Source organism: Fusarium oxysporum, chromosome 1 (genome assembly GCF_000149955.1).
Source record: "Fusarium oxysporum f. sp. lycopersici 4287 chromosome 1, whole genome shotgun sequence".
Classification (NCBI taxonomy): Eukaryota; Fungi; Ascomycota; class Sordariomycetes; order Hypocreales; family Nectriaceae; genus Fusarium; species Fusarium oxysporum.
Window position 1 is genome coordinate 2,108,967 of NC_030986.1, and position 22,389 is coordinate 2,131,355.

Genomic DNA, 22,389 nt, shown 5'->3' on the forward strand with positions numbered 1-22,389 from the left:
AGGCAAGGCAAGGCAAGGCAAGGCAAGGCAGTACGTGGCGTTGGGCTATGGAGAAAGCAAGAAAATATTGATAACTGGCTGCTTTGTCTGCCAGGAGGCTCACATACTATACTTTGTTGCGCTCAGTGTAGATTGGGATGATGGGTTCTTGTCTTTTCAGGGGTTATGGATGGCATCGAGGAGTCCACGCAGGCACGTATGCATTATTTATACGATATGATAGGGCATTACAAAATCAGATGATGTAGTATCACAAGGCGCGGCCTCACACTCACACTGACTAATTATTGAACTGTGATGGAAGCAGACACTTATTTCGTCTCGTCTTGACGATCTAATTAACTGACACGCCTCAAGATTCGGATTCGGGGTGACATTCGAGGTCCAACCCACCAACCACCTGTATAGCCCCTAACCAGATTTCTGAGAGCAGCGACATTTGCGCCCAGTCCAAGTATTTTCTCACCACCGATTGTTCCCTTTTCACTCTCATCTCCTGCAGCAGGAGAGCCAGGCTTGAGAATCTCAACACCGTCATAACCCGTGACAACTCCTATAACCTGCCAGCCACCCAACACCTTGCGTGGGTTCTCTGCGAGAGCATAGTCAAAGCGCTCCCAGAAACGCGGCCAATAAAGTTGGTCTCCCTTTTCGGTCTTGTCGAAGACTAGAACAGGTGCCGTAGAATCAGGGTGGGGGTGGATGGGGAAAGCGATGGGATAACCAGATGGATTTTGCCCAAACAAGGTCAGCCCCGTCATGCAACTCAAGACGTCGGCGTGGACGTCGATGACGGGAGTAGGGTCATCACGGGTGATGTAAGAGAGTTGCTGAAGTGCATCGCCGCCAGGATAGTTAAGTGAAGAGAATAGGAGCATGGCAGTGCTGCCTGCGAAGCTGACGAGGACTGACAGGGCGATAACGGCAGACACGCCACGGTAGATGATGGATTTAGAGGCACGAGAGGAGACAAAATTAGCGCCGAGAGCTGCAGCGGCAGTCAGAGACGGCACAACATAGAAAATGAAACGAGCCTCTTTATGAGGCTGAGCAGAATAAATGGCCACAAAGAGCAAGTTGGGGATCAGCAATGCCTGCGTAGCCCGTGATGTGCCAGGCTGGAGTAGTGCATACACTGCCAACGCTGGCACGAAAGGGTTGAGCAATAGCTTGGGAAGCGCTGAGGTGAAATAGTAATGCCATGGAGAAATGCCCCATTCTGACGAAGATCCAAGAATAGCGTTGAAGTAGAAACCCCATAACTCAGGCCAGAGGGGCTTCTGCCAGAAATACGAGTCAATAGGTACTGAGATAAGCAGTGAAGAGATGAATGAGCCGAGGAAAGTGAGAACCAAGGGGCGCAGACCGATACGACGCGTGAAAAGGAGGTAGAGTCCTGTAGTGCTGAGAAGAACAGCGACTTCAGAGCGGAAGATGGCTGCTGCGATGACCAAGAGGGCGATGGCTTGTTTCTGACGAGCAGCAGAGAGATGAGGTGACGATTGGGGAAGTAGGAATGCTGAAGCAAGGGCAGCTAGTCACAGTGAGTTGATGCTTTTAGAATCGATGGTGAATGAGATGACCTACTGAGACAGAATGCATACATGTTTGGCAACGTCCGGGAAACATAGTAGTTGATATGGAACTGACTCGCCATAAACACCACCCACCAAGCTGAAACACCTGATCCATAAGCTCTCTTGAGAGAAGACCTGAACGTCAAAAGCGCAGCAACATTAGCCGCACCAAGGATTCCTCGAACTACAAGCTGTGCATGCTGAAAGCCAACAAGAGCGACGATGGGCTGCCCTAATCCTGCGAGGAGCACAGCACCGAGAAAAGTACGGGGTACGGCGCCGGGAAAGGTGAAGTGGTCGTAAGTATGAGAGAGGCGTTCATGTATGTCCTGAGTGGGTGTTCCGTAGATCAGGATGTCGTGGGCTGCTTGTATATTGAAAGACTCCTCCACTTTTGTATAGGGGGACACAAGTAGATGAACGAGTGGGATGGTGATGAGAAGACACGTTAGGAAGACATCTGGGAATATTTAGTATACCTTGATTTCACAGTGCAAAGAGAAAACGATGTACCTGAAGTCTTCATCTTGGCTGATATAGAGCTCTCGGGACGAGAGCTACTGTAGGTACCTTCGAGCTTGGTCGTATCTCGAAATGCTTGGTTTTCAAGCAAAAGGCTGAAAGCTCTGAAAGGTGAGAGAAGGCACCAGATCAACAAAATCTCTCCATGTCAAACCAACCGCTATAAAAGAATGGGAATATAATTCATTACAAGTCTATTGTTCAACATGAGCGAATGAATGAATTACCCATGAGCTTGTTACCTCTTTAGGGGTCCTCGGATCGGTCTAACAAATCACCCGCCACTGAACACTCGTCACCCCTTCCCCAGCTCTTGTATCGACCGTTCAAGCCACCATTGCAAAAGGTACGTACCTCGAAACCAGTCAAGGTACCAGCGAGTGCAAGGCAAGTCCTTGAGATGGGATAGTTACACATCATCGCTGACTACCTTAGCTACAACCAAGACCACCAATTCTCAATCCTTTTTGACCTTCAGCGCCGTCGCCCAAAATGTGGTTCTTTGGTAGCTTTCTCTACGGTAACAATCCTCCTATCCTCCTTATCCAGAGCGCAGCAGCTAATATAGATTTCAGTTTGTATTCTACTCATCAACGCCGTCGCTGTCCTCTCCGAAGATCGTTTTCTCGCGCGCAGTACGAAATTCTCCCTCCCTGCTCAAGTCTATATAGCCCCGCGAATTTCATATCTAACCTGATCTCCCAGTCAATCTCTCTCCCGCTTCTTACGACCCTGCGTTCGGCGCTGGCCCCGATGCCAGCGTCAAAGCCAAGATCATCAATCTCATCGCGAGTGTCCGAACCATCATGAGGAGTACGTTCAACGCCCAAACCCACGCCGCGCAAACATAACGAGCTACTACTACCCCTTCTGCAATACGAGGAACTAACGTAGCAATAGTGCCACTGATCTTTGTCAATTCCGTTATCATCCTTTATGAGCTCATACTTGGTTGATTAGCGGGGTGCCACATACAAGGCGCAGCTGTAAAAGAGGACACGGTAGACTTTTCTAGGCATCAATGGAGTCCGGCTAATCTTGGAACTGGAGTTTTGTTGTTGATATGAATCACGGGAGACCATGCGTGGGAGTACTACTCTTTGATATGGATACGATATGGAACGAGACAGGACGAGATGCGGAACCCTCTTCATGATATAGTAGTGAAGGTAATCTTATTGCATACGTGTAATGCTGAACATACACATAATGTTCCAGACGTTATCTCCTCAGCTCGCTCGTAGGCGTCTTGTCTTGTTCAAAATATACCAAAATAGCTAAATGCACAAAGGCATGTCTAAGCTTACGAGGGCTTCCGACCAGGACCTCCAGACACCTATGTATAATACAACTGCCACGCTATGGGTGGTCTTATTCGGCTCTCGGTCAACATTTATCGATCAAATAAGCCCATTCGAGCAGTAATAACCAAGTTTGCCTTCTGCTCCATGCACCCGTGTTCCATCTTCTACTTGGTACCTTCTGTAATTAGGCCTTCTTGCCTTCACATAATGCAGGCTACGGCAAACCTGTTTCTCCTGAGGCTCAGGGCAACAAAATGCCAGAGACCCAAATGCTGAATGCTTCTGAGGACCCCCGTCGCCTTATTATGCTCTTGTCTCATGCAGTGAGTGCTTCATTCAAAGCGCATGGGTATCCGTATCCTGCCATCCACTAACACCCCCGGAACACAACGATGTAATGCATTCCGAGTTCCCCCTTCCCGTATGTAGACGTGATAGGTACGTGCATGTTGGAATTACGAAAGCAAATTCGTGCTCTTTTTACGTCCCAAGCTGAAGCTGAGGCGATCCTTGAGTTTGTCGTGTTTATCGCTTGCATCGCCGTTAGGAGTATCAGGCGTTTGCCCAGCCGACTTGTCTTTGTGGAAAAGCGAGAAACTTCTCCTTGACATCGACTTGCTGCCACGTTTGGTTCGGTCGAGAATTCCATTGCTCTGAGGTGATCCGTTTTCTTTCTTTCTTGCTTCCTCTTCTTGTGCTGCAGACTTCTTGCTGGCTTCCAACACTTTGGCTAGTTCATCGTTCTCATTTCGTCGTGCCTGTATCGCTTTGTAATTATCTTCTCTTCGTTTCTTTTCGTCAACCTTGGCCTGTTTCTCTCGCTCCTTTTCCGCGAGTTTCTCGGCCTTCTCAGCAGCTTCGCGCTCCTTCTTCTCCCGTTTCTTGTCCTCTTTCGATTTGGCTTCTTCTTTCTGCGTAGTGACACGAGTCAGGCCATTTGTTGCAGCTGCAGCTGCAGCGGCTGCTGGGGGCGTAGGATCCGGTTGGGGAGCCGAAGGCATGGCTGGTGCCGTACTGGCATGGGCAAGATTTGCCATTGACTCGTGATGCGTCAGGGGTGACATGGGCTGCGTTGCTTGCCGTCTAAGAGGCGCCGTATCTGATTTGTCCCCGTTCTCCTGAGCCAGATTCGCTGCTTCGCTAGCGAGTTTTACCTCCTCCATGCCCTCCTTCTCTTGTTCCTCTCGCACTTTCTCGAATGTCGTTTCCTGGTAAAACAAAACGTACGCGGTTGCCATCCCTGGCTTGTCACCGAAGAAGTTGCGGACAAAATTCTTGTCCACCGGTTCAACCATCTCGTCGTCAAACAGGATCCATCCCCTGCCCGGAACCTTGATGATAGACACGTAGTGACCATGGTAGGCATTACCACCAATGTGTACCACTACCGCATACAGCTCATACAGTCGATCCGGGTCTTCGGCATTATCTGTCGTGTTGAACATGCGCAGGTGGTAGGGATACACGACCCTGTGAAAGAGCTTTTGCAAACGACTGTAATCCTCGGTATACTTGAACCGCTTTAAGTGGAGCGTCAAGATCTTGGGTAACCGTTTCACCTTCATTCGCTTCTCGGCCTCCTGAAGGCCACCACAATGGTCGCAGTGGAACTTGTTTCTCTCACAGAGCATCTCCTCGGCTGAAAACTTCCTTAAGCAAGATGTCACTGATGAATGCTCTTCCAAGTCAATGGACAAATCAAGAAATGTCTCATCGCGCTGAGAAGCAGTCTCGCAAGTCAAGCACTTGGTTTCTGATGTGAGAACGCCTTCAAAAATGTCATGGACCCATCCTGTTGCCGGGGAACTTGACCCAGCTACGTGATTTACCATGGCAGATCCAAGAGCGTGTCCCACTGAAGTTGCCAGCCCATCAATGCCGTCAGCTGGCGCCTGCAACTGCATCTGGCGAGCTGTGCTCTCAACGCTGTTGATGACATCATTCAAAACCAAACCGTAGAACTCATGAGCGTCTTGGTGCATTGAGTTTCGAAACATTTCATTGTCGCGCTTGAATATCTCGAGGAATCGTTGGGGACTGAGGACTCCTGTGTGGGTGTTGCTTTCCAACAATGCCAGAAAAATGTCCTTAAGTCCAGTAAATGTGCATTCATTCATGCCATAAGAAGTGGCATTCTCTCGTGCCAGTTCCAGGATAGGCCCTTTGATCATGGCTTGTTTCTTCTTGTATTCGGGTGTATCAGGTTTGTCTTCAGGTCGAACGCCAACCTGCCCAGGCAACTGTTGATTCATGGCCTGTCGTTGCTTGATCACTTGGGATGTGCTAAGGCCCTTTTGTTTTGGCAAGGTCTCGACAGGGTCAGTGGGCGGAGGTCTGATGGTGATGGGAACCTTTGGTCGGCTGCCGTTTGTCTCCGAGTGCATAATCGGGGGATAATTGACAACATTATTCCTGAAAGATTCGGAATAAAACAGAGCCTGAACGATCGAGTTGCAGTAGCTACACAAAAAGTCAGCATGGTAATTTGTCTGTGTGATGCCTCACCCAATTCGTACCATGTGTTCCCAAACTGTTTTTATGTTAGCCTAGCTCTTGCGATGGTAAGGTATTGACGATGATGAAAAATAACAATAATTCGGGTGGGAATAGGTAGGGCTCGACGTACATTCTCGAGGCCGAAAAAGCGATCGGCGCCGTCGTCTCGAAGGGGAGCGGCATTCTGGAGCATCTTCTCGAGCGGCGTGAGGTCGAGCACGGGCTCTTCTTTCTTCTTCGCGACAACATCTTGCTTGTTGGGTGTAGTGGTCGTGGCCTATGAACCGAGAGCGAGAGGGATTTTGTCAGTCATGAGAAGTAATCTTGGCGCAACTTAGAGTGAGCGAGAGGAGATGGGATTGGGACAGTCCAGGGCAGAAATGGAACAAGGAGCGAGTCCAAGACATACAGTGCCAGAACCCTTTTATTTTGTTGAAAAAGCCGGCCATGGCGATGTCGTGGTCTCTCCAGTTGGAGCAAGTAATTCAGTCGGAAAGCCGTGGATAGGTGAGCCGATCGAGGGACGTTATCAAGGCCGACCCGCACGCAACAGCTGCGCAGCAGCAGCACTCAGCGAAGACGATCGCAATTGAGACAAGTGACCATTCGCGAATGGCTTCGTATCTTCTGAAATGGCCAAAGAGTCGCGCAAGACGGGAAAAGTTGAGAAATCGCAAGCCAAGTCGGTTTTAGAGTTGCCGAGTTGTGAGCGAGGATGGATTATGGCGCTGGTGTTGGCTGCTGGGCGTCCTGGGGAAAGCGAGGCGCGGGTGTGTGGCGTGGATGCGATAGCGCCGGAGGGAACTACTTGCGGTGATCTAAAAGCCGAACCGGAGACAAGAGACAATCGATGGTCTCGGCTAGAGAGAATCCGATATAGGTCGTTACCAAGGGAATTTAAAGGCACCTTGAGATAGATGCAAAAGAGAGGTGTCAAGTTGCTAAAACGGCAAGAGAGAAAAGGCAGGCAAGACAGCTACCAACTGCAGAAGGACTTGGGTAGAACCACAGGCGCAGTCGAGGCAGGTAGGGATGAAGGTGGCGGGAGGATGCCCTAGTACAGTAGAGGTCGAGTCCGGGGGAAGTAATAGTGGAGGAGGAGGAGGAGTGACCTGGACCCAGGTCAGGTTCAAGAAGGAAAAGGATGGATCAGTGGCCTCGTGGTTGGATGGTGCCGTGCCCCAAAATGGTAGGTGCTGTAAGCTTGTGAGGTCCTACCTAGGTTTGTTATCGATGTTTTGGCTATGTGTCTCTCTGCAGGATTTCACTTTCAACGGCCCTGGATCATGTATAACATGGACAGTACGTAACGGTCTCCTGGGCAGAACAAGTCATGATGAGATTAGAGCCTAAACAAGCCGACTATCGGTACGTACAGAACCCGTTGACAAAGCCCATCCGGATATTTCCTCTTGGCGCACAATTATTTGACAATGCTAACGATAATGGTTGGATTGAGTGATCGATACCTCCAGCAACGTTCTACAGCCGGAAGTGCTGCCGTCTCGACTCTCCTCTCCTGCATCGAGCTACGAAAAGGGCCCAGCTCGCGCAAACCCCAGTTTGCCTAGACCAACGGAGCCCCCAAATGGCCCCCTCCAACTCACTAGGCCGTCATGATGGTGCCTCGCGAGTGGGTCCCCCAGAAACTACCATCCCAGAATCAGAGCTAGAAACGGAGCGCGTTAACTCGATTCCTGTGTCCCTGTTAGATCATGAGGTAGAGATAGACACCGTTCTCGGGTTTTCAGGAGCTGCTTGTCCGAAGAGCTGGTAGCTTACCGCTGCCAAGAGTCTTTGATCACATAAGATGACATCTACGCCTTTGCTCCCCAGAGTTGCTAAACGACATCATTGTTGAGGAGGGTCCTGCTTGGGTTTACGTTTACTGGGGTCCAAGGCCTGGCTGAAGATTAAACGTGGTGTGGACGGTTGATAGACGCAAGACAGTGGCCCCATGTCTGGGATCCATTGGCTGTTACGGTAGAGCCAAACGCTACCAGGGCTAAAAAGTAACGACATGGATATGGAGTTTGGAACAAGCTTCGGATTGACCACTGCGAGACATCGAAACAAATATGAGTGAGAATTGGATGATGAGTCCAAGATATGAAGAGTACCAAGATGGGCCCTTCAAAGTACAAACGGGAATTGTTTCGATGGGATTGAGTTGATGGCCCCAAGGTGAGATCCAAGCTCAGGGTCTGTCTGACCCTTTGGTTTGGCTGGAGGTAGAATTCGTAAGACAGGTAAGGTTCCATCGGAGGAGCATCGACCATATCTCCTGCATCCCCTCCCGTCCAATCTTTCAAATCGTTAACGGCAAGACCGATGCAAATGATAATTACCTGCTTCTAAATCAGCAAATAAACTTCTTCCACGATAACTACAGAAAGCGAAAATTCTTCATCCTCTTCCCATCTGACATCGATAGTCAACATCTAAACAGCCCACATCGGCATTGATCACCGAAAACTCCCTCGCACATGTTCCCGGTACGTTCTGCACTAACATTTTACCCCAACGGTTTTGTGATTCGAGAACACTGTTACAATTAGAGGGAATATGATAGATAGTACAAGTACGAAAACTGTGTTAACTACCTTTAGCCGTAACCGACGACCAATTCTAAACTAGCGGGTGTATTCGAGTCTCAACATGACATCGTCAATCTAAGCACCAACTTACACTGCTGCTGTAGATGCGGTAAATAATGAACAGCGCCACAACTCTTCGGCTCCAAAGCCCCCGGCCAGGATGACCTGCAAACCCTGCTACCGTGAGAGATCGTTGCCCTTTCACTAGTATCACTTTTAGCCGACCCGAGGACAACGACTCAGTTTCTGACGGGAGGCTGAAAATGGTCGAGCTTTCAGCACTCTGCCACAACCGGACGCCGAGGGAGACCAGCCACCGCCAAGTCGGATACATTTCTTGGGCTCTGTGATGCTGACTGAAGCAACTTTCGCCTCACTGGAATACCCTTGGCCAACCCTCCAGGCTGGGCACCATTCGATATGTCTGTCTTGTTCCTGAGGTGGGCTGGACTAGTTAGACTGCGATCCACCCTCCAAAATGTCATGTCTAGGTAGTCTTGGATTACTGGCACAGCATTTCTGTTTGGTGGAAATGTTTGTCTTTTCTGAAAAGATGTCTCCTCATGCAAAGCAACGCGCTCTTTATTTAGAGCATTGATCACAGGCGCTCCCTTCTGTCATCCTCCTTGGGCAGAGCAAAAAGCGATGCAAGACCAGATTTACACCCTGGTCAAACCCTTGCTCCTTGGCATTGTTAAATGTCAACGAATATGAAAGCTGACTGACAAATGATTAGTTCTCTGGCTACTCTGGATTTCATCACTTTTGGTCATCTATGAGAATAATCTCAGCATTGAACACGGGTACTACATACAGCTTCGTCGTGTTATTGATCAGGTCGCCGCTACCATGAGTATTTCTATAATTCATCAACATTGATGCTCACCAACCGAAGACAACCCCTCATTCGAAGCGTTTATGTAGTTAGACTCAGATTGTGGGGTTGCCATGCGGCACATCCCCCGTACCCACCCTGCAACTGAACTGTCACCAATCACTAGATCACTCGTTCACAACCGCGGTGACGGTATCCTATCAGTTTGGTCTGCCTCCCATCCTGATCGCCGTCAGTCGGCCCGTTACTGTTGACATGCCTTCTTATGCTTTGAATAGGCACGGATGCTGGAAATAGCAAGACAGCAAATGGTCTCCTGACTGCATCCACCCCATCCAAGTGGCACGACAGCCTGTGTTGGTTAGGAAATTAGGTACGGACCTATAGTCCTCATTTATCTGCGAATATCCGGGCTACTCACGTGCGCCGGACCCGGAAATGTTGCTGACTGCTGTCTGGCTGTCTTAGATATTCGCTCATCTCACCGCCGTCGGTTGGCTGACTGATAACCAGAACAATCCCTCGGCATACCATCTTTTCCGACTTCCGAGGAATTCCGTTCAAGTGGATATTCTTCTCCAGTATACGTTAATGGTTAAAGCCAGTGTTGCCAGTTCATCCTGACTGTGTTGGTTCCTCGATGCTGATCCAACGTTGGGTTGCGGAGAGGGAATATATAATATCGGCGAACCAATGCTACGCCTATGGCTAGTGATGATGCCGCCCAAACTGCACCTTCACCAAAGGGAGCAGTGTTCTGGAACAAGCGCCAGTTCCACTAGCTCTCTGTAGTTTCGTAACCGGCCGCGCATCGCATTGCATCAACGCACACAAACCGCGCCGCTCCCTGTGGTGCCCACCCATCTCGATCATGTACCATGACGGCATTAGTCGTGCCCGTTTAGGAAAAGTCTAGATTCGCTCCACCACAGTAATACCTACGTACACTCTCGTAGACATAGCCGCTCACTGCAGCTCCGACATTGAACACAACCAATGTCAAATAGAGTTGTCAAGCGCTGGACTTGATATGGGTGTTGACATCCATTCTGCTAAAGTGCCCTATTGCCTCAGTGCCATATTAGACCCTCAACCGGAGACGTAATGCCGGTATATACACCAGACCCTCTTTTGCCAGCTCGCTCAGGTTTCCATATTAATTATCAACCAAAAATGTGAGCAGCACAGCCGGCTTTCGTTATAGCATACAGCTCACATAGCAAAGGACCAGGTACAGCATTATTGGCCGTAACATAGAAGAACCCGAGTTCACGTCCCTTGGCGATTATCAATTTGCCCGGCTGCAAGCTTCAATGTATCCTCCAGATCGCCCATGCAAGAAACTACTAGCGGGATGACATACAAATCCCTCTCACGGATCGAATCGGACCAAGTGTGGCATGCTTCCGTCTACAACATAGCTGCTCGAGACCCAAGTCGTATTCAGACAAGGATGGCTGCTGATAAGCTGTGTACTCCCAGGGTCCAGGCAGGCCGTTCCACATAGATGCGATTATCCCGACGATAAATATCACTCACCCTGTTGCTTGGAATCCAGCACTCTCATAGAGATGGTTTGTTTATTGGCCTATCAACACTGTCTCTTGCTTCTAATCCACCTGAACGAACAGAAAACGAAGGCACACCAAGAAGTCCTCGACAACTATGGCACAAGCGACTCATGCATTTTTACAAGGGGAGCCGATATAGCCTACTCCTGCTTCTGGGCTGGAGGTGGAGCGCCGCCAGTGGTTGGAAGACCCATAAAGATCTTGAAGTAGTCCTTCACACGTTGTTAGTAGACGATTTCGAAGGTATATCTAGTCGCCATCGAGTTTGCGCAGGAATACTTACATAGATCATCCACTGAAGTCCGGTAAGAGTACCGATCATGACAATTCGCACGGGGAGACCATTCCATAGGCCACCGAAACCAATGTCCTTGTATATTCTGCTCATGGCGCCGCCGAAAGCCTCACCAGGTTGACGGTTGGAATTCAACTTGCTGACCATAACATCGGCGGGGTGGGAGACGATGGCGCACAAGATACCGGCCAGGTAACCACCAGTAAAAGAGACACCAGTCTGGGCAGCCTTGCTATAGTCACTCTTTTGACCGGGCAGGCGATCATAGATCATCTCAACAATGGTTTCAAACGAAGCAAACTTCATCATTGTATAGGGGATTTGGCGACCCCATAGCGGATATAAGCCTTTGTATAGGCCAGCGACGCCTTCCTTGCCTGTGATGGCGCTGATGCCTTGGACTGTTCCGGTGTAGGGGTTAGGGATCGAGCCTTGCATACGGACCTTGACGGCTTCGAAGGGGCAGAGGGCAAGATCAGCGAGAAATTCAGCAGAGGCAGAGGCTGCAAGATATAGACCGGTCTTGTACTTTTGTGCGGCCTCAGGACCAGCCATATCAGAGTACGTCTTCTTGAAGTATTCGTACCAACCATACTTGAAGGCGCCTTGGGCAGAGTAGCCAAAGAGGGTTGGACTCCAACCCGTGAAGATACCACGAACGCCTTCAGCACGGTAGATTTTGCCCCAGGCCTGAAAGTTACTGGTGTAGAGTTTTGAGTCAACTTGTCGACGGGTTTTTACGAGATCCAAGGGAGTTACGGCAGCGTGAGTGAGACCCTGATTCTGATGAGTACAGTTTCTTTATGCTAGAAATTGGTAGACGGGGAAATATTCCTCGGCTGAACACTAAAATGGACACTTACACAGGCCATCAGACCACCAAAGGTGCAGGCGGCATAATACTTTCCAGAGTATAGCTCGATCTTTCCAGCCTTGGCTTGAGCTTTTGCGCTCGCCTTTTCAAATTCGGCTGTCGCCTCGGCGCTGAGCTCCTTGGCTTTGCCCTTCACATCTTGTACGACGGAGGAGTAAGCGGGGAAGAGCTCAAGGTGAGCCTCATAAGGAGTACGGGGCTTTGCTGAGAGAGGGCTGTAGACCGTTCCCTGGAGGACGTCCTTGGATGGGTGCAACGGGGACATTATAGCAGTCCGATGCAGGCGATGATGTTCTACCAGTCCAGTGTGTTAGTGATACTCATGTACGTCAAGGGTGGAGCTCATCAGTTGATACTCTAAGCACTAGTACCACGTAGAATGATTGCAGTGATAAATAAGGAGGAGACAAAGAAAAGGCGCAAATATAGGTGCACGAAATATGATCTGCCCGATTGAGCCGGCTGTTGATACAATGCGACTCGGGGAAAACGGTTGCTGCTATTAAACGTACCTGATATGACCTTTCAGCTCCAGCGAGAGAGCTTAACCCACAAACTAACACGCCGTAATAGGTATCGTGAGAATATATTGCAGGATGATATGAGAGAAACAAATCAGGAAACGTCCAAGGAAGGTTGGTGTAGTACCTTATCTTGCGGAGTTAAGGTGGTATGCGACTCCCAATTCCGTGAATAACGGGAAGGATGACGCTCGTAGCAGGTACATTTGAGCGGGTGGTGACATCACGCTTATCACACCTACCTTCCATCTTAGATGCGCTTTCTCATATCGTATTGGACACTGGTTTATCTCACCAATGAAATGCATTCATTCTCTGAATACTGGTTCCCACCATAGCTCAACCATTTGCTTCGCCTTTGATACACATACATTCCACTTAGACGGATCTCTGTTGAACGCTAATTAAGAACTCTAGCGGGAAGATCCACGGCCTGCAGATGGGGCTTGTTCCCGGAGCTGTGGGGATACCTAGAGCTCTGTTGCTATTAAACCCCGATGTATGATTTATTTCGACACTAGCTAGAAAACATATGGGATGATAGAATAAATGAGGCAAAATCCCGCTCATATCCGTCACATTCTTGTCATCTCGAATCAAGCATGTTTAATTATTGAGCTGACAACAAGCTACCTATGCCCCTATTAGATTACCTAGTTGCAGTAACACCAGTCATAGAGTCTCTTGGCTGACGGAGAAGTGTTTGTCGATTCACCATCGAGATGACCCATGTCATGATGCCAACAAAAAAAGCTCCCATTTTTTCCTCTCTGCCCCACCATATTAGAGCATTTTGCGTGACCCAATAGGTGACTGACCGTACAGAATCCTGCCCCGCGATCGCTTCAACTCTCCAACCTTTCAACTTGAACCAACTTGTGCGCCAATCACTGCCAAACTCTTTTCTTGCACTACTTATAATAGCTATTGCATATACAATGGCTACTGCTACTGCTACCACCACAACATCGGGTGCGACACAGCCCCTGGTTACAAAGTGGTCTTCTCGATATCGTGGGGTATGTGCTTCTCATGACACCACTTTGCGCTCCGGGCTATAGTCTAAAAAAAAATAAAAGAGAATGCTATTCCTTCGAGTTGTGGCTAATGCATCACAGGCCACTGTCGAAGACCTCGACCCCCCAGCCGCACTCTCACTCAACCCCTCCGATGCCATCTCCCTCGCCCTCATGTCCGCCTTTGAGCGCGACTACACGCACCTTACCATCGTCGATGCCGACACCCGCGCGTTGCTAGGCTACATATCCATTCCTCACCTTCAGTCCCTTCTCGACTCAGGCAAGGTCAAGCCTGAAGATCAGCTCTCAGCCGCCATGACACGCTTCCAGCGCAAGGGCCGTACCTATCAGGTCATCACCATGTAGACGACCCTCGAGGAGCTTGAGAACTTCTTCCGTGGCGGCGTACCTGATGGGCCATGGAAGCAGGAATTCGCCGTATCACGGATGAGATGAGGAGGTTTGTCTGGGCGTCGCGACAGTACAGGACCTCGAGGAATTTGTAAAGCGATTAGACGCGCGGAGTAAAGTGGTATTTTTAGCATGTGATATGCCAGAGCTGGGACCTAAATCCCGAGGAACAAAGGCCGCGGGAATATAGCGCAGGGAACAGAAGAAAACAAGAATCAAGCATCATGGATGGGCGTTGGGGAAATAATGGCCTGAGCATCATGGAGACTACGGCAGGCTCATAACAGCCAGCCAGGCAGGAAAGCTGCTTTCAACATAGCGCGATATGTGGGATAATACACATTGGTGAACACAAATGTTGTGTGGTGCAATTGGTGCATAGAAATTCAGTTTAGGATGACTCCATTTCGGTCTGTCAAATTATATTTGTCTCATGAGCAACTGTTGCATGAGTCACTGGGCGATAATCAAGCATTGTTACCGTCAGTCGTCTATACTAGGTCAAGTAATGTTCTGGGGCAATCCCATCTCTAAGCCTGGTAGTCGTAGATGAGCTTGGCGGTGACCTTCTTGTCACCCTTGGTCACCAAGATGTGCCTCACATATCTCCTTTCGCCGTTGATCTCCTCGAAGCCCCAGATCTGATTAGCGACCCAGCCGTTGTCGACGCTTTCAGCGATGCTCTGGATGAACTTGCCATCGCCCTCGACAAGCCAGCCAGTCTTGAGGAAGTCCTCCTCAATCTCATCAAGAGTGACGAACCTGGATCGACCCCTGACGGTGCCGAAGAGCCAGTCCGTGTGCTCGCGGTTGTTGAAATCGAGGCAGCGGTTCTCGTGAGTGCTCGTCAGGCCAGAGGCAGACTGGGTGATGTCGATGTGGGTGAAAACGTCGGTGGATGTGTTGGGGGGCTTGGGAGGGGCGTTGTACTGGTTGATGTCGACGGTGATGGTAGCCAAGCCAATTGCCTTACGAGTGAGGTATCCGATGCCCTGTAAGCTGAGGATAGGCTCAGAGCTATCGGAAAGAGTCTTGTTCTATTGCGAACCACTGTCAGTGACAAGATACAGGGGTGCATTATGTTGAAGCGGGGGAGTGCAGCATACGAGAACCCATTTACCACTGAGGTCAGAGGTGGTCTTTTCGGCGGGAGCAGCCATTGTTGCGTTGTGGTTGATAGGAATATCAAGATGTGGGTATTCGTGTAGATGTTGTTTGAGGAGAAAGAAAACAACCACGGTTTAGTAGGTTGTTGGTGGTATTGACAATAAGGCTGTGTTGCTGGCAGACGGTGGATCGAAATGACGCTATCAAGGATTCAAAGCGCAGATGTATGGTCCTTCTTCAGAGTATAGACACGCCACGAATGACCTGTACTACAGTTGAGACACGTAACAATTTCACTGAGTGGGAAGTAGGTAAGTTCAATGTCGAACCAGACAACTGGCCTCTCCTGGAGAGCCTTATATACCTATCTTTTGTTTGCCAACAACGAGGCCGAGTGAATGCGTTTGTTTATCACAAGCAACGCCGAGAGAGGCGCATAATCGCCGAGGTCAAAAATATGGCTAATTACAGAGTCACGTTTCGTTGAATTCTGTGAGGAAAACCACGGCCCAGTTGAGCTCTGTTTCCAAGCATTTACCAAAATAGTAGGTGTTCAATCTTCACAAGACAGATAGTAGGGGTGCGTCTATGAATTGTAGTCTATAGTGCGGGGTTGAAAGCTACGTTAAAAGAGGCTGAGCGACGATGGCACAAGACAAAAGACGAGACAGGAATCCCATTCGAAACTTGAGAGGACGGGAATAATTCGAATAAGGAAGTTGAGCCGTGAATGGGCATACAGTAAAATAGCTTCGGATTTGCCAAGAAGCGGACTTCTCTTTGGTCCCGGTGGCTCGGAAGGCAATCAGAATCCCCTTCATTTTACCATAACACATGCTTTACTTGCATCATATCATGACAACTTAAGGTATAGAGTCACCTGTAGTAACAAACGCAACCATGAACAACAAGGTAGTAGATTCCCTATCCGTACTCCGTACTACCTTATACAAGTTTCAGTTGTCGTTGCAAAGAATGACGTCTTCCCTCTCACTCATCATAGATATTACCCCTTGCAGGAGGTGCTTATTCACTTGGCATGGATCTCATAGCAACATCACCCCAACATGTCAAACCCTCATATTCTCAAAAGTTCACGACGTCGACCAAGAAGTCTCCCCCAAAGTCTCATCCCCGCATTGCTCAACCTCAATCTCCACCTTCGCATGGGTACTGCGACTCCAACTTCACCATTTCGCTTCCACATGTTGTTTAATCATCATAAGCCTCGGCTCAAGTCACAGCAAGCATTCTTTCCTATCATTTATAGATCCCCAGATCATCCTACCCTTGTCGGAATGATTTCCATGAGCAATGCTGTGTACACATAACTATGCCCGACATCACAAGCAGCGAAACCCCCATCTAACACGTAACTAGTATATTTGCCTATATTATTAGCCTACCCTCTACTCGGGTACACTCCATCTCCTACGACCTTTGCCCTCCGTATCCCCTAGCATCCAGGTCGTGCATGTATAGCATCTTCATCTACCTCCCCAAACATCATCATCACCTGTTAGCTGCGCCAATTCTCATCTGACACTAAATCAGCTGAAGCTCAACCCTGTCGAGTCTTGCTGGCCCTGCTCCTCATGCCATTGGCTTTCGTCATCCCGGGTATCGTCCGTCTCTTCCAGCAACAGGCGGGTTCTTCGCTAAGTCGAGTTCATGCAGGAAACAAGCCAAAATCAATGCGAATCTTCATCCATGCATGCATGCATACGCACGCCATACAAATCATGTCATGTCACGTCGCATATGTCGTCTTCAACCATTTCCCGGCCCCGCTCAAGGCCACCACTTCATCTTCTTGTAGCTCTCGATCACCTCCTCAATCAACTCCTTCGTGAGGGCAGGTTTCTTGTACTCAAACCCCAACAGTGTCTTGAGCCGCGTTCCGTCCATACTGAGATCCGTATCCTTGAGTAATTCCTTCTCCATGAATGGAGTTAGCGGGCCCGGTCGTGTAATGCCCGCATCTGCGAGGAGGTCGGCCCATGGTCCCAGAAGCTCGTCATTAACATCGTCCACAACACTATCGAGGTTGAGTCGAGCAAATGTGCTGATAAGCTGGCCCTGAAAACCTGTCTCGATCTTGAAAATATCACCAATAATTGTCGCTATGGTGCCCTGACTTGTCGCACCCTCATCCACGATGTTCAAGATGGGGATCTTGCCCATACTGGCCTCGTCCCACTTCGGCTTGCCTGCATCAAACCATGCTGCGATTTCCCACAGAGCCCGTGTTACATCGTCAATGTGTGCTGTGTTAGTTCGGAGGTCCTTGGTCCAAAGCCACTTCATTTCGTCTTCAAGGTGTTGATAGGTGCGAGCCATGCACAATGCCGTCGCGACCCACTGAGAGGCATAAGGTCCATAGACGTGCGGTAAACGCACGATGATGAGGTTGAGGCTGCACTGTGCATTAGTGAATTGTATGTCCAAAAGTCATAGTCGCACTATACCCTTCAATTTTAGAGAGCTCCTCCTCAGCCTGCAACTTAAACACAGCAATCCGATTCCAAGGTTTGAGCTTATCTCCCTCTTTGCTTGGTGATGAGTCGGACTTGTACACCATGCCTGTGCTCAGCTCAACAAAGGCCTTGACTCCTCTTTTGGCCGCCTCTTTGCCCACTGCAATAGAAAGGTTCAATGATCGAAGCTTGTAGACCTCATCCTCCTGTGAGTACCTCGTCTCACCTCCACAGTTGAAAACATAGTCCCATTGTTTTCCATCTGGTCGGTCAAAAATTCGTGCCAATCCTTCTGGAAAGAGGGGAAACATGTCGTTAGTCAACTAGTCATACATAATTGGGAGCCACCTGCACCAGCAAGCGGGGCTGCCAGCAACAGAGTAAGCAGTGTAGAAACTCACCAGGTCTGCTGGCATCAGCCTGCATAAACTTGTCTTGTGAACAGGCTTCGGAGAACTCAGGAGCCAGCCATGCGAGTTGAGGGAGGACTTTATCAACGAGCCTCACATCGGAAGCGAGCTCGTTCTGGTGGATGTGGAGGGCCAGGAAGCGGCCAATGTAGCCAAGCCCTCCAATAATCAAGACCGAAGGCTTCTCGGCCATGGTCGTGAGAGTTATGTTATTCGGGTCGTGATATAATCGTGCGCAAACGTGGGGTCAAGGTGACGGTGCAGGTGCCTCGACGTCGGCGGCGCGAAGGCGATATATGGGAAGGTGTAGATGAAATATACAGCAAAACACGCTTCAGCTCTGCAAGTCTAGTGAGGTGCCTTGGCAAAACTCGCTTCTAATGTGAACGAGACGGACAAATGGTTGCTGTGCGAGGAATATTGAGCCCAGGTGCTAGGACAAGATTGTTCGGCTTCAGGGGGTAGAGGGTTGTAGCTGAGTAAATGGAAACCGGCCAAGAGGTCCCACGGGGTGCCGAAGGTGGACGGATATGCGAGACTCGGTGTGATTTAGCGTTGGTCGAAGCGAGGTGGTTCGGGTTTCTCGTGGATAGAGAGCGGGCTGGGCAGTGACCTAGCACAGTAGTTTGAAAGAGCAGGGCCGTAACCTGGCATGGAGTCACGCAAGTAAGTATATGTTAGGGCGCCCATGGGGCAAAGGAAGTGCTTGGTTCGGACATACAATAGCACTGATCTAGCACTTTTTATATCGAGCCCCAAAAGTGCTGGTGCGGCGACGGCGTAGAGACGATGTGCGGGAGCAAAGGGGAACAAGTTTGATCCAAGGCGGGAAGGCAACGGGAGGACGGACGGAAGACGGAACCAGATGGGCGGGATGGGAGGTGGGAGTGGAGGGAAACACGATCAACAAATGTAGCAATTTCAACTCTGCGAGGGCACGAGGCGGCGCACCAACCGCTCTCTGGGACGAGCGATGGATAAACAGGGGTCTGAACTAAAGTCAAGAGACCCAACTTTGGATCAAATCTTTCTTGAACGAGGCCACACGACCAAGCCTGAGCTTGGAAAGAAATAGCTAGACCCTTGGGGCCCTCGAAATTCCGTCGATGAGGGGTGGACTTGATAGACTGAGAGGTTGTGAAGTGGATCTCTTGTTGAGAAAGACGAGGGGGGAGAATCGGCCAGTGTAAGAGTGAGTGGGATGCAATGTGGACTCCTTTTCCAGCAAAGGGGGCCCAAGTCTTGATGCTGGCTGCTTTCTAGTTTAATGAGGGACGTGCTGTGGGTTTATGGGCGTGAAAGGCCCTGTCAAAAGCTCGATATTGTGCCCTACCGAATATCAGGCACCAAGAAGTTGCTCATCTTACATGTTATTCCATCAGCCGGTTCTGGGACTGAGACTCATGTTTCACAGTATCCCGTGGGCGACTATGCCTTCTTTTATGCCCTAATTTTGACTAAATGCTATACATATCAGAGCAGTTTGCGGTCATACATGTATAAGATGCACGGCAAACCAAAGGGAGCCGTGGCCTGAAAGATGAGTTAAGAATGCATATGTGGGCGGCTTGTGGAGGGGTCTTTCTACGCCGATGTACATGTACAGTACATGGGTAAGTAGTGTCAAGAGGGAGCCCGCTCCCATCAGTCCATTCCTAGACTCAGGTCAAGGCTCTGGTCAGAACAGTCCTTTTTGGGGCTTGAGCTGAGGTTCATTGCCGTTCTGTTAACTCGAGATCGACTCGAATCTTCCTTCTTTCCTATCAGTTCCTCAAAGGAGCCTTGGCAAGAGGCTGACATTGACATTTCAAGATGCGAGTCAGGGCCAAAGAAGGCTTAAAAATGCTGGGTCGGTGGGGGTAGCCGTGCCGTAGCTGGCGGGGACACGATGCGAATTGGCGGTCATGCGGCTGGACAGTTACTGTAATTCAGAGCTGCAGGACGGATTTGCAGGATGCCCCGTTCATCATATCGCCGGCCTAGCACCTAGCTACCGAGCCTGCAGTGGGCCTCCATGTTCGTCATTGTTACTGCGACAAGGGACCAGGGACATGCCGACAGAAGGGACTGGGGTCAAGGGTCAAGGAGCATGACAACCGCCGTTCTTGCCTGAGACTACCACTACTAGGCCTTTGCATTTTCTTGTACTCACTCTGTGAGTTGTCAATAGCTTGACAAAATTCAAGTCGAGCCGAGCGAGAACTGTGAGCCTGTGAGGGAACTTTTCGTTTGTGCTATGTATCAGGCGGTGGTTTCGCCTGCTTGTGAGTAGTCATAAAGTATCTGGTCAGACTGACCTCATCGGTGGTAATTACCAATACTGTTGAACGATAATAAACTCATTACCCCATGGGTAAGGGTCAAAAAAACTCAGCACTCGGTTGGCGAGGGCGCTTAATTCTTGAAATCCATATCTGGCGTCCAGCATGGCGCAAATCATGTTCGCATTGGGTGTCACTTCCGAGTACACATAAACGACGAGGCTTATTTTCGTCATGCCACAGTACCGAAGGATGCCATGATGCCAGACTGTTGCAGGTCGTGGTCGATATCCTTCAAGACACCAAGCCACGACTCCTTTGTGAGGGTAAAATTGGCGATATATTGACTGTCACTTGAAATACGTCCTGTGCATACACCAGAGACCTGATTTTAGCGCTGGGTGCTGGCATGTGCGCCGATCCAAGATCCCGTTCGGGCCGTCAATAGGGCTATCTTGATCTTTTCCAGGCAGAACTGGAGGCGCTGTACATATGTACTGTAACCTGGGCAGCCAGTCAACCGACGCCAAGGTTGGACATGCAATAACCAATTCTTGCCAGCGGTTCGCGGCTTGCGGTTCTGCCTTATACTGACTGTACGGCTGTACCTGAATTTCAGGGGCAGAGCACGCGAGTCTGTCAGGTGCGCATGTGGCGAGCGGCAGGAACGGGATCAGGAACAGGAACAGAATGATGCGGGGCCTTTTCTAGAATTCTTCCATTTGGGTCTCTACCAATGACGAAAAGAAGAGGTATAAAACAAGAATTGGTGACGACTGTAGTAGCTGGAATGGTGGAAAAGTGGTTGTGATAGCTGAACCACATATTATTCCGAGTCTTACAACCGGCCCAAGTGTCAAGAGCGCAGAAGTCACCGTCATGCCCGCCTTCTCAGTCAGATTGTACCGATATCCTGGGCCTTGGCAGGTACAGCTGGGTACCAATCTCATGTAAGTACCTTACTGGTAGGTGAGTATGCACCTTACTCCGTCGTAGGATCAGCCTCACAATGAACATGGAAAACAATCTTAACTCTACCTTAACACTATCATGATCAGGAGCTATCATCTTCCGTCTTCCTCTCTGGCCTATCACACAATCAATAGACCCTCGTCCCATCATCTTTTCCTCCACACTCCAGCACTACAAGACGGCTTCTACATATAGCCTCTTCAACGCTAACGCCTAATAAACAAATAGAGCCAACAACACCAAGAGCCCAGTCCGAGCGCTAGCATAGAGCACCAGGGCCCCAAGATCCGTAGCTTTTGCCTGCATGTCAGATGCACAACACAGACCTTATTGCGGCCATGGAGTACATGGGAAAGAAGAGAAATCGAGAGTATCGTGATCCTTGTCGCTCTCAGATCACCGTTAAACATGGCTTCGATTTACCGCCCCCTCCGCCGACTTTCATACAATCGCCAAAACTCATTCCACGATTTTGAGTGCCCTGTCCATGTCTCCTTGATCGTCTTCTCCAGTTCCTTGCCAAAGTTTCACTGTCTCTGAGACTGCCGTCTATCATATCTGACATAAAAGTGACTACTGCATCATGCAACCACGTTCCCCATCTTCAGCCAGGCCTCAAACTCACGCCCATCTCGAGTCAAGGGTGGATCATCCTTCATCTCTTGGATATTTAGAATGCATCGGGTACCAGGCTCAGTGAAAAGCTGCGGCAGGGCTTCTGCTAGCCACGCAGCCTGTCAATGCATTTCTACGGCAGTGCAGAACGAGTCAACTACCTGACTCAGAAGGTCCTGAATCCATGTCCCTAGCGCACCATGATGCTCGTATGCTGCAACTATGATAAGCCACTATTTGTCGTCTAACAGAGCATCACGGGCTAAAGACCACCTCGAAGAAAAGCCGCGAACTGATATGGGCAAAGATATTCGCAAGCTGTAGTCCTCCTGAGCCTGAGAGTCCACATGGTAAGAAGTCCTCTACTATTCGGACATCCCACGCGGTTGACTTTATCCTCAGTCGGTGTCCCTGAGTTCATGGCGGGCCAGCAAGCCCATTGGCTTGGGAGAAAGAACTTGATCGACGTCCAGGGTCAGGCTCGTATCAATTAATCGTGCTAGCCTATACAAGTAGGTTGAGCCA

At 49.7% G+C, this 22,389-nt stretch overlaps 8 protein-coding genes across 19 annotated transcripts; 3 read left to right on the plus strand and 5 right to left on the minus strand.

The window, feature by feature from the left end:
- Nucleotides 1–7: 7 nt before the first annotated feature.
- Nucleotides 8–2,306, minus strand: FOXG_00155 (alpha-1,6-mannosyltransferase). Its single transcript, XM_018376286.1, has 3 exons — nucleotides 2,091–2,306; nucleotides 1,588–2,037; nucleotides 8–1,534 (listed from the first exon to the last, which is right to left on the minus strand). Exons 1-3 carry the CDS (start codon nucleotides 2,101–2,103, stop codon nucleotides 339–341), a joined length of 1,659 nt encoding a protein of 552 aa, XP_018231829.1. The 5' UTR covers nucleotides 2,104–2,306; the 3' UTR covers nucleotides 8–338.
- Nucleotides 2,307–2,438: 132 nt separating this feature from the next.
- Nucleotides 2,439–5,912, plus strand: FOXG_00156 (uncharacterized protein). Of its 4 annotated transcripts, XM_018376288.1 has the most exons (5): nucleotides 2,439–2,486; nucleotides 2,535–2,619; nucleotides 2,675–2,734; nucleotides 2,805–2,912; nucleotides 3,000–5,912. In XM_018376288.1, the coding sequence occupies exons 2-5, from the start codon at nucleotides 2,592–2,594 to the stop codon at nucleotides 3,053–3,055; spliced, it is 252 nt and encodes an 83-aa protein (XP_018231831.1). In that variant the 5' UTR covers nucleotides 2,439–2,486; nucleotides 2,535–2,591; the 3' UTR covers nucleotides 3,056–5,912. The 4 variants fall into 4 exon arrangements, with proteins under 4 accessions (XP_018231831.1, XP_018231830.1, XP_018231833.1 ...); XM_018376287.1 differs by having other exon boundaries at nucleotides 2,439–2,619; XM_018376290.1 differs by having other exon boundaries at nucleotides 2,454–2,486; nucleotides 2,805–3,475.
- On the minus strand, nucleotides 3,076–7,141 carry FOXG_00157 (ubiquitin thiolesterase). 5 transcript variants are annotated; one of them, XM_018376292.1, is made up of 4 exons: nucleotides 6,309–7,141; nucleotides 6,030–6,176; nucleotides 5,920–5,933; nucleotides 3,076–5,863 (listed from the first exon to the last, which is right to left on the minus strand). In XM_018376292.1, exons 2-4 carry the CDS (start codon nucleotides 6,090–6,092, stop codon nucleotides 3,859–3,861), a joined length of 2,082 nt encoding a protein of 693 aa, XP_018231835.1. In that variant the 5' UTR covers nucleotides 6,093–6,176; nucleotides 6,309–7,141; the 3' UTR covers nucleotides 3,076–3,858. The 5 variants fall into 5 exon arrangements, with proteins under 5 accessions (XP_018231835.1, XP_018231836.1, XP_018231834.1 ...); XM_018376293.1 differs by having other exon boundaries at nucleotides 3,076–5,933; XM_018376291.1 differs by having other exon boundaries at nucleotides 6,030–7,141.
- Nucleotides 7,142–10,601: 3,460 nt separating this feature from the next.
- Nucleotides 10,602–12,937, minus strand: FOXG_00158 (uncharacterized protein). 3 transcript variants are annotated; one of them, XM_018376296.1, is made up of 4 exons: nucleotides 12,584–12,937; nucleotides 12,061–12,365; nucleotides 11,186–11,974; nucleotides 10,602–11,114 (listed from the first exon to the last, which is right to left on the minus strand). In XM_018376296.1, the coding sequence occupies exons 2-4, from the start codon at nucleotides 12,334–12,336 to the stop codon at nucleotides 11,043–11,045; spliced, it is 1,137 nt and encodes a 378-aa protein (XP_018231839.1). In that variant the 5' UTR covers nucleotides 12,337–12,365; nucleotides 12,584–12,937; the 3' UTR covers nucleotides 10,602–11,042. The 3 variants fall into 3 exon arrangements, with proteins under 3 accessions (XP_018231839.1, XP_018231841.1, XP_018231840.1); XM_018376298.1 differs by having other exon boundaries at nucleotides 10,799–11,114; nucleotides 12,061–12,516; nucleotides 12,584–12,605; XM_018376297.1 differs by lacking the exon at nucleotides 12,584–12,937 and having other exon boundaries at nucleotides 10,799–11,114; nucleotides 12,061–12,578.
- A 291-nt stretch (nucleotides 12,938–13,228) lies between these two features.
- On the minus strand, nucleotides 13,229–15,688 carry FOXG_00160 (uncharacterized protein). The gene is made up of 2 exons (XM_018376300.1): nucleotides 15,129–15,688; nucleotides 13,229–15,059 (listed from the first exon to the last, which is right to left on the minus strand). Exons 1-2 carry the CDS (start codon nucleotides 15,180–15,182, stop codon nucleotides 14,553–14,555), a joined length of 561 nt encoding a protein of 186 aa, XP_018231842.1. The 5' UTR covers nucleotides 15,183–15,688; the 3' UTR covers nucleotides 13,229–14,552.
- FOXG_00159 (uncharacterized protein) lies at nucleotides 13,377–15,511 on the plus strand. The gene is made up of 2 exons (XM_018376299.1): nucleotides 13,377–13,611; nucleotides 13,711–15,511. Exons 1-2 carry the CDS (start codon nucleotides 13,531–13,533, stop codon nucleotides 13,975–13,977), a joined length of 348 nt encoding a protein of 115 aa, XP_018231843.1. The 5' UTR covers nucleotides 13,377–13,530; the 3' UTR covers nucleotides 13,978–15,511.
- A 362-nt stretch (nucleotides 15,689–16,050) lies between the features above and the next one.
- FOXG_00161 (uncharacterized protein) lies at nucleotides 16,051–19,498 on the minus strand. 3 transcript variants are annotated; one of them, XM_018376302.1, is made up of 4 exons: nucleotides 18,738–19,498; nucleotides 18,008–18,663; nucleotides 17,598–17,898; nucleotides 16,051–17,545 (listed from the first exon to the last, which is right to left on the minus strand). In XM_018376302.1, the coding sequence occupies exons 2-4, from the start codon at nucleotides 18,207–18,209 to the stop codon at nucleotides 16,921–16,923; spliced, it is 1,128 nt and encodes a 375-aa protein (XP_018231845.1). In that variant the 5' UTR covers nucleotides 18,210–18,663; nucleotides 18,738–19,498; the 3' UTR covers nucleotides 16,051–16,920. The 3 variants fall into 3 exon arrangements, with proteins under 3 accessions (XP_018231845.1, XP_018231844.1, XP_018231846.1); XM_018376301.1 differs by having other exon boundaries at nucleotides 18,008–19,498; XM_018376303.1 differs by having other exon boundaries at nucleotides 17,598–18,663; nucleotides 18,738–18,823.
- A 532-nt stretch (nucleotides 19,499–20,030) lies between these two features.
- Nucleotides 20,031–20,129, plus strand: FOXG_17818 (uncharacterized protein; the record flags this gene model as incomplete). The annotated part of the gene is made up of 1 exon (XM_018397805.1): nucleotides 20,031–20,129. The coding sequence occupies one exon, from the start codon at nucleotides 20,031–20,033 to the stop codon at nucleotides 20,127–20,129; it is 99 nt and encodes a 32-aa protein (XP_018231847.1).
- Between the last annotated feature and the right edge of the window lie 2,260 nt (nucleotides 20,130–22,389).

What these genes read in the sequence shown, in the direction of transcription:
- FOXG_00155 (XM_018376286.1), bottom strand. An exon ending in CATGTATGCATTCTGTCTCA is followed by an intron (nt 1,535 to 1,587) that starts GTAGGTCATCTC and finishes CACTGTGACTAG; the next exon opens with CTGCCCTTGCTTCAGCATTC.
- FOXG_00156 (XM_018376287.1), top strand. Translation starts at nt 2,592, where the DNA reads ATGTGGTTCTTTGGTAGCTTTCTCTACG. An exon ending in CTTTGGTAGCTTTCTCTACG is followed by an intron (nt 2,620 to 2,674) that starts GTAACAATCCTC and finishes TATAGATTTCAG; the next exon opens with TTTGTATTCTACTCATCAAC. An exon ending in AGATCGTTTTCTCGCGCGCA is followed by an intron (nt 2,735 to 2,804) that starts GTACGAAATTCT and finishes CTGATCTCCCAG; the next exon opens with TCAATCTCTCTCCCGCTTCT.
- FOXG_00157 (XM_018376292.1), bottom strand. Translation starts at nt 6,092, where the DNA reads ATGCTCCAGAATGCCGCTCCCCTTCGAGACGACGGCGCCGATCGCTTT.
- FOXG_00158 (XM_018376296.1), bottom strand. Translation starts at nt 12,336, where the DNA reads ATGTCCCCGTTGCACCCATCCAAGGACGTCCTCCAGGGAACGGTCTAC. An exon ending in TTGGTGGTCTGATGGCCTGT is followed by an intron (nt 11,975 to 12,060) that starts GTAAGTGTCCAT and finishes CATCAGAATCAG; the next exon opens with GGTCTCACTCACGCTGCCGT. An exon ending in GACTTCAGTGGATGATCTAT is followed by an intron (nt 11,115 to 11,185) that starts GTAAGTATTCCT and finishes CAACGTGTGAAG; the next exon opens with GACTACTTCAAGATCTTTAT.
- FOXG_00159 (XM_018376299.1), top strand. Translation starts at nt 13,531, where the DNA reads ATGGCTACTGCTACTGCTACCACCACAACATCGGGTGCGACACAGCCC. An exon ending in GGTCTTCTCGATATCGTGGG is followed by an intron (nt 13,612 to 13,710) that starts GTATGTGCTTCT and finishes AATGCATCACAG; the next exon opens with GCCACTGTCGAAGACCTCGA.
- FOXG_00160 (XM_018376300.1), bottom strand. Translation starts at nt 15,182, where the DNA reads ATGGCTGCTCCCGCCGAAAAGACCACCTCTGACCTCAGTGGTAAATGG. An exon ending in TCAGTGGTAAATGGGTTCTC is followed by an intron (nt 15,060 to 15,128) that starts GTATGCTGCACT and finishes GGTTCGCAATAG; the next exon opens with AACAAGACTCTTTCCGATAG.
- FOXG_00161 (XM_018376302.1), bottom strand. Translation starts at nt 18,209, where the DNA reads ATGGCCGAGAAGCCTTCGGTCTTGATTATTGGAGGGCTTGGCTACATT. An exon ending in GGCTGATGCCAGCAGACCTG is followed by an intron (nt 17,899 to 18,007) that starts GTGAGTTTCTAC and finishes CCCTCTTTCCAG; the next exon opens with AAGGATTGGCACGAATTTTT. An exon ending in GAGCTCTCTAAAATTGAAGG is followed by an intron (nt 17,546 to 17,597) that starts GTATAGTGCGAC and finishes TGCACAGTGCAG; the next exon opens with CCTCAACCTCATCATCGTGC.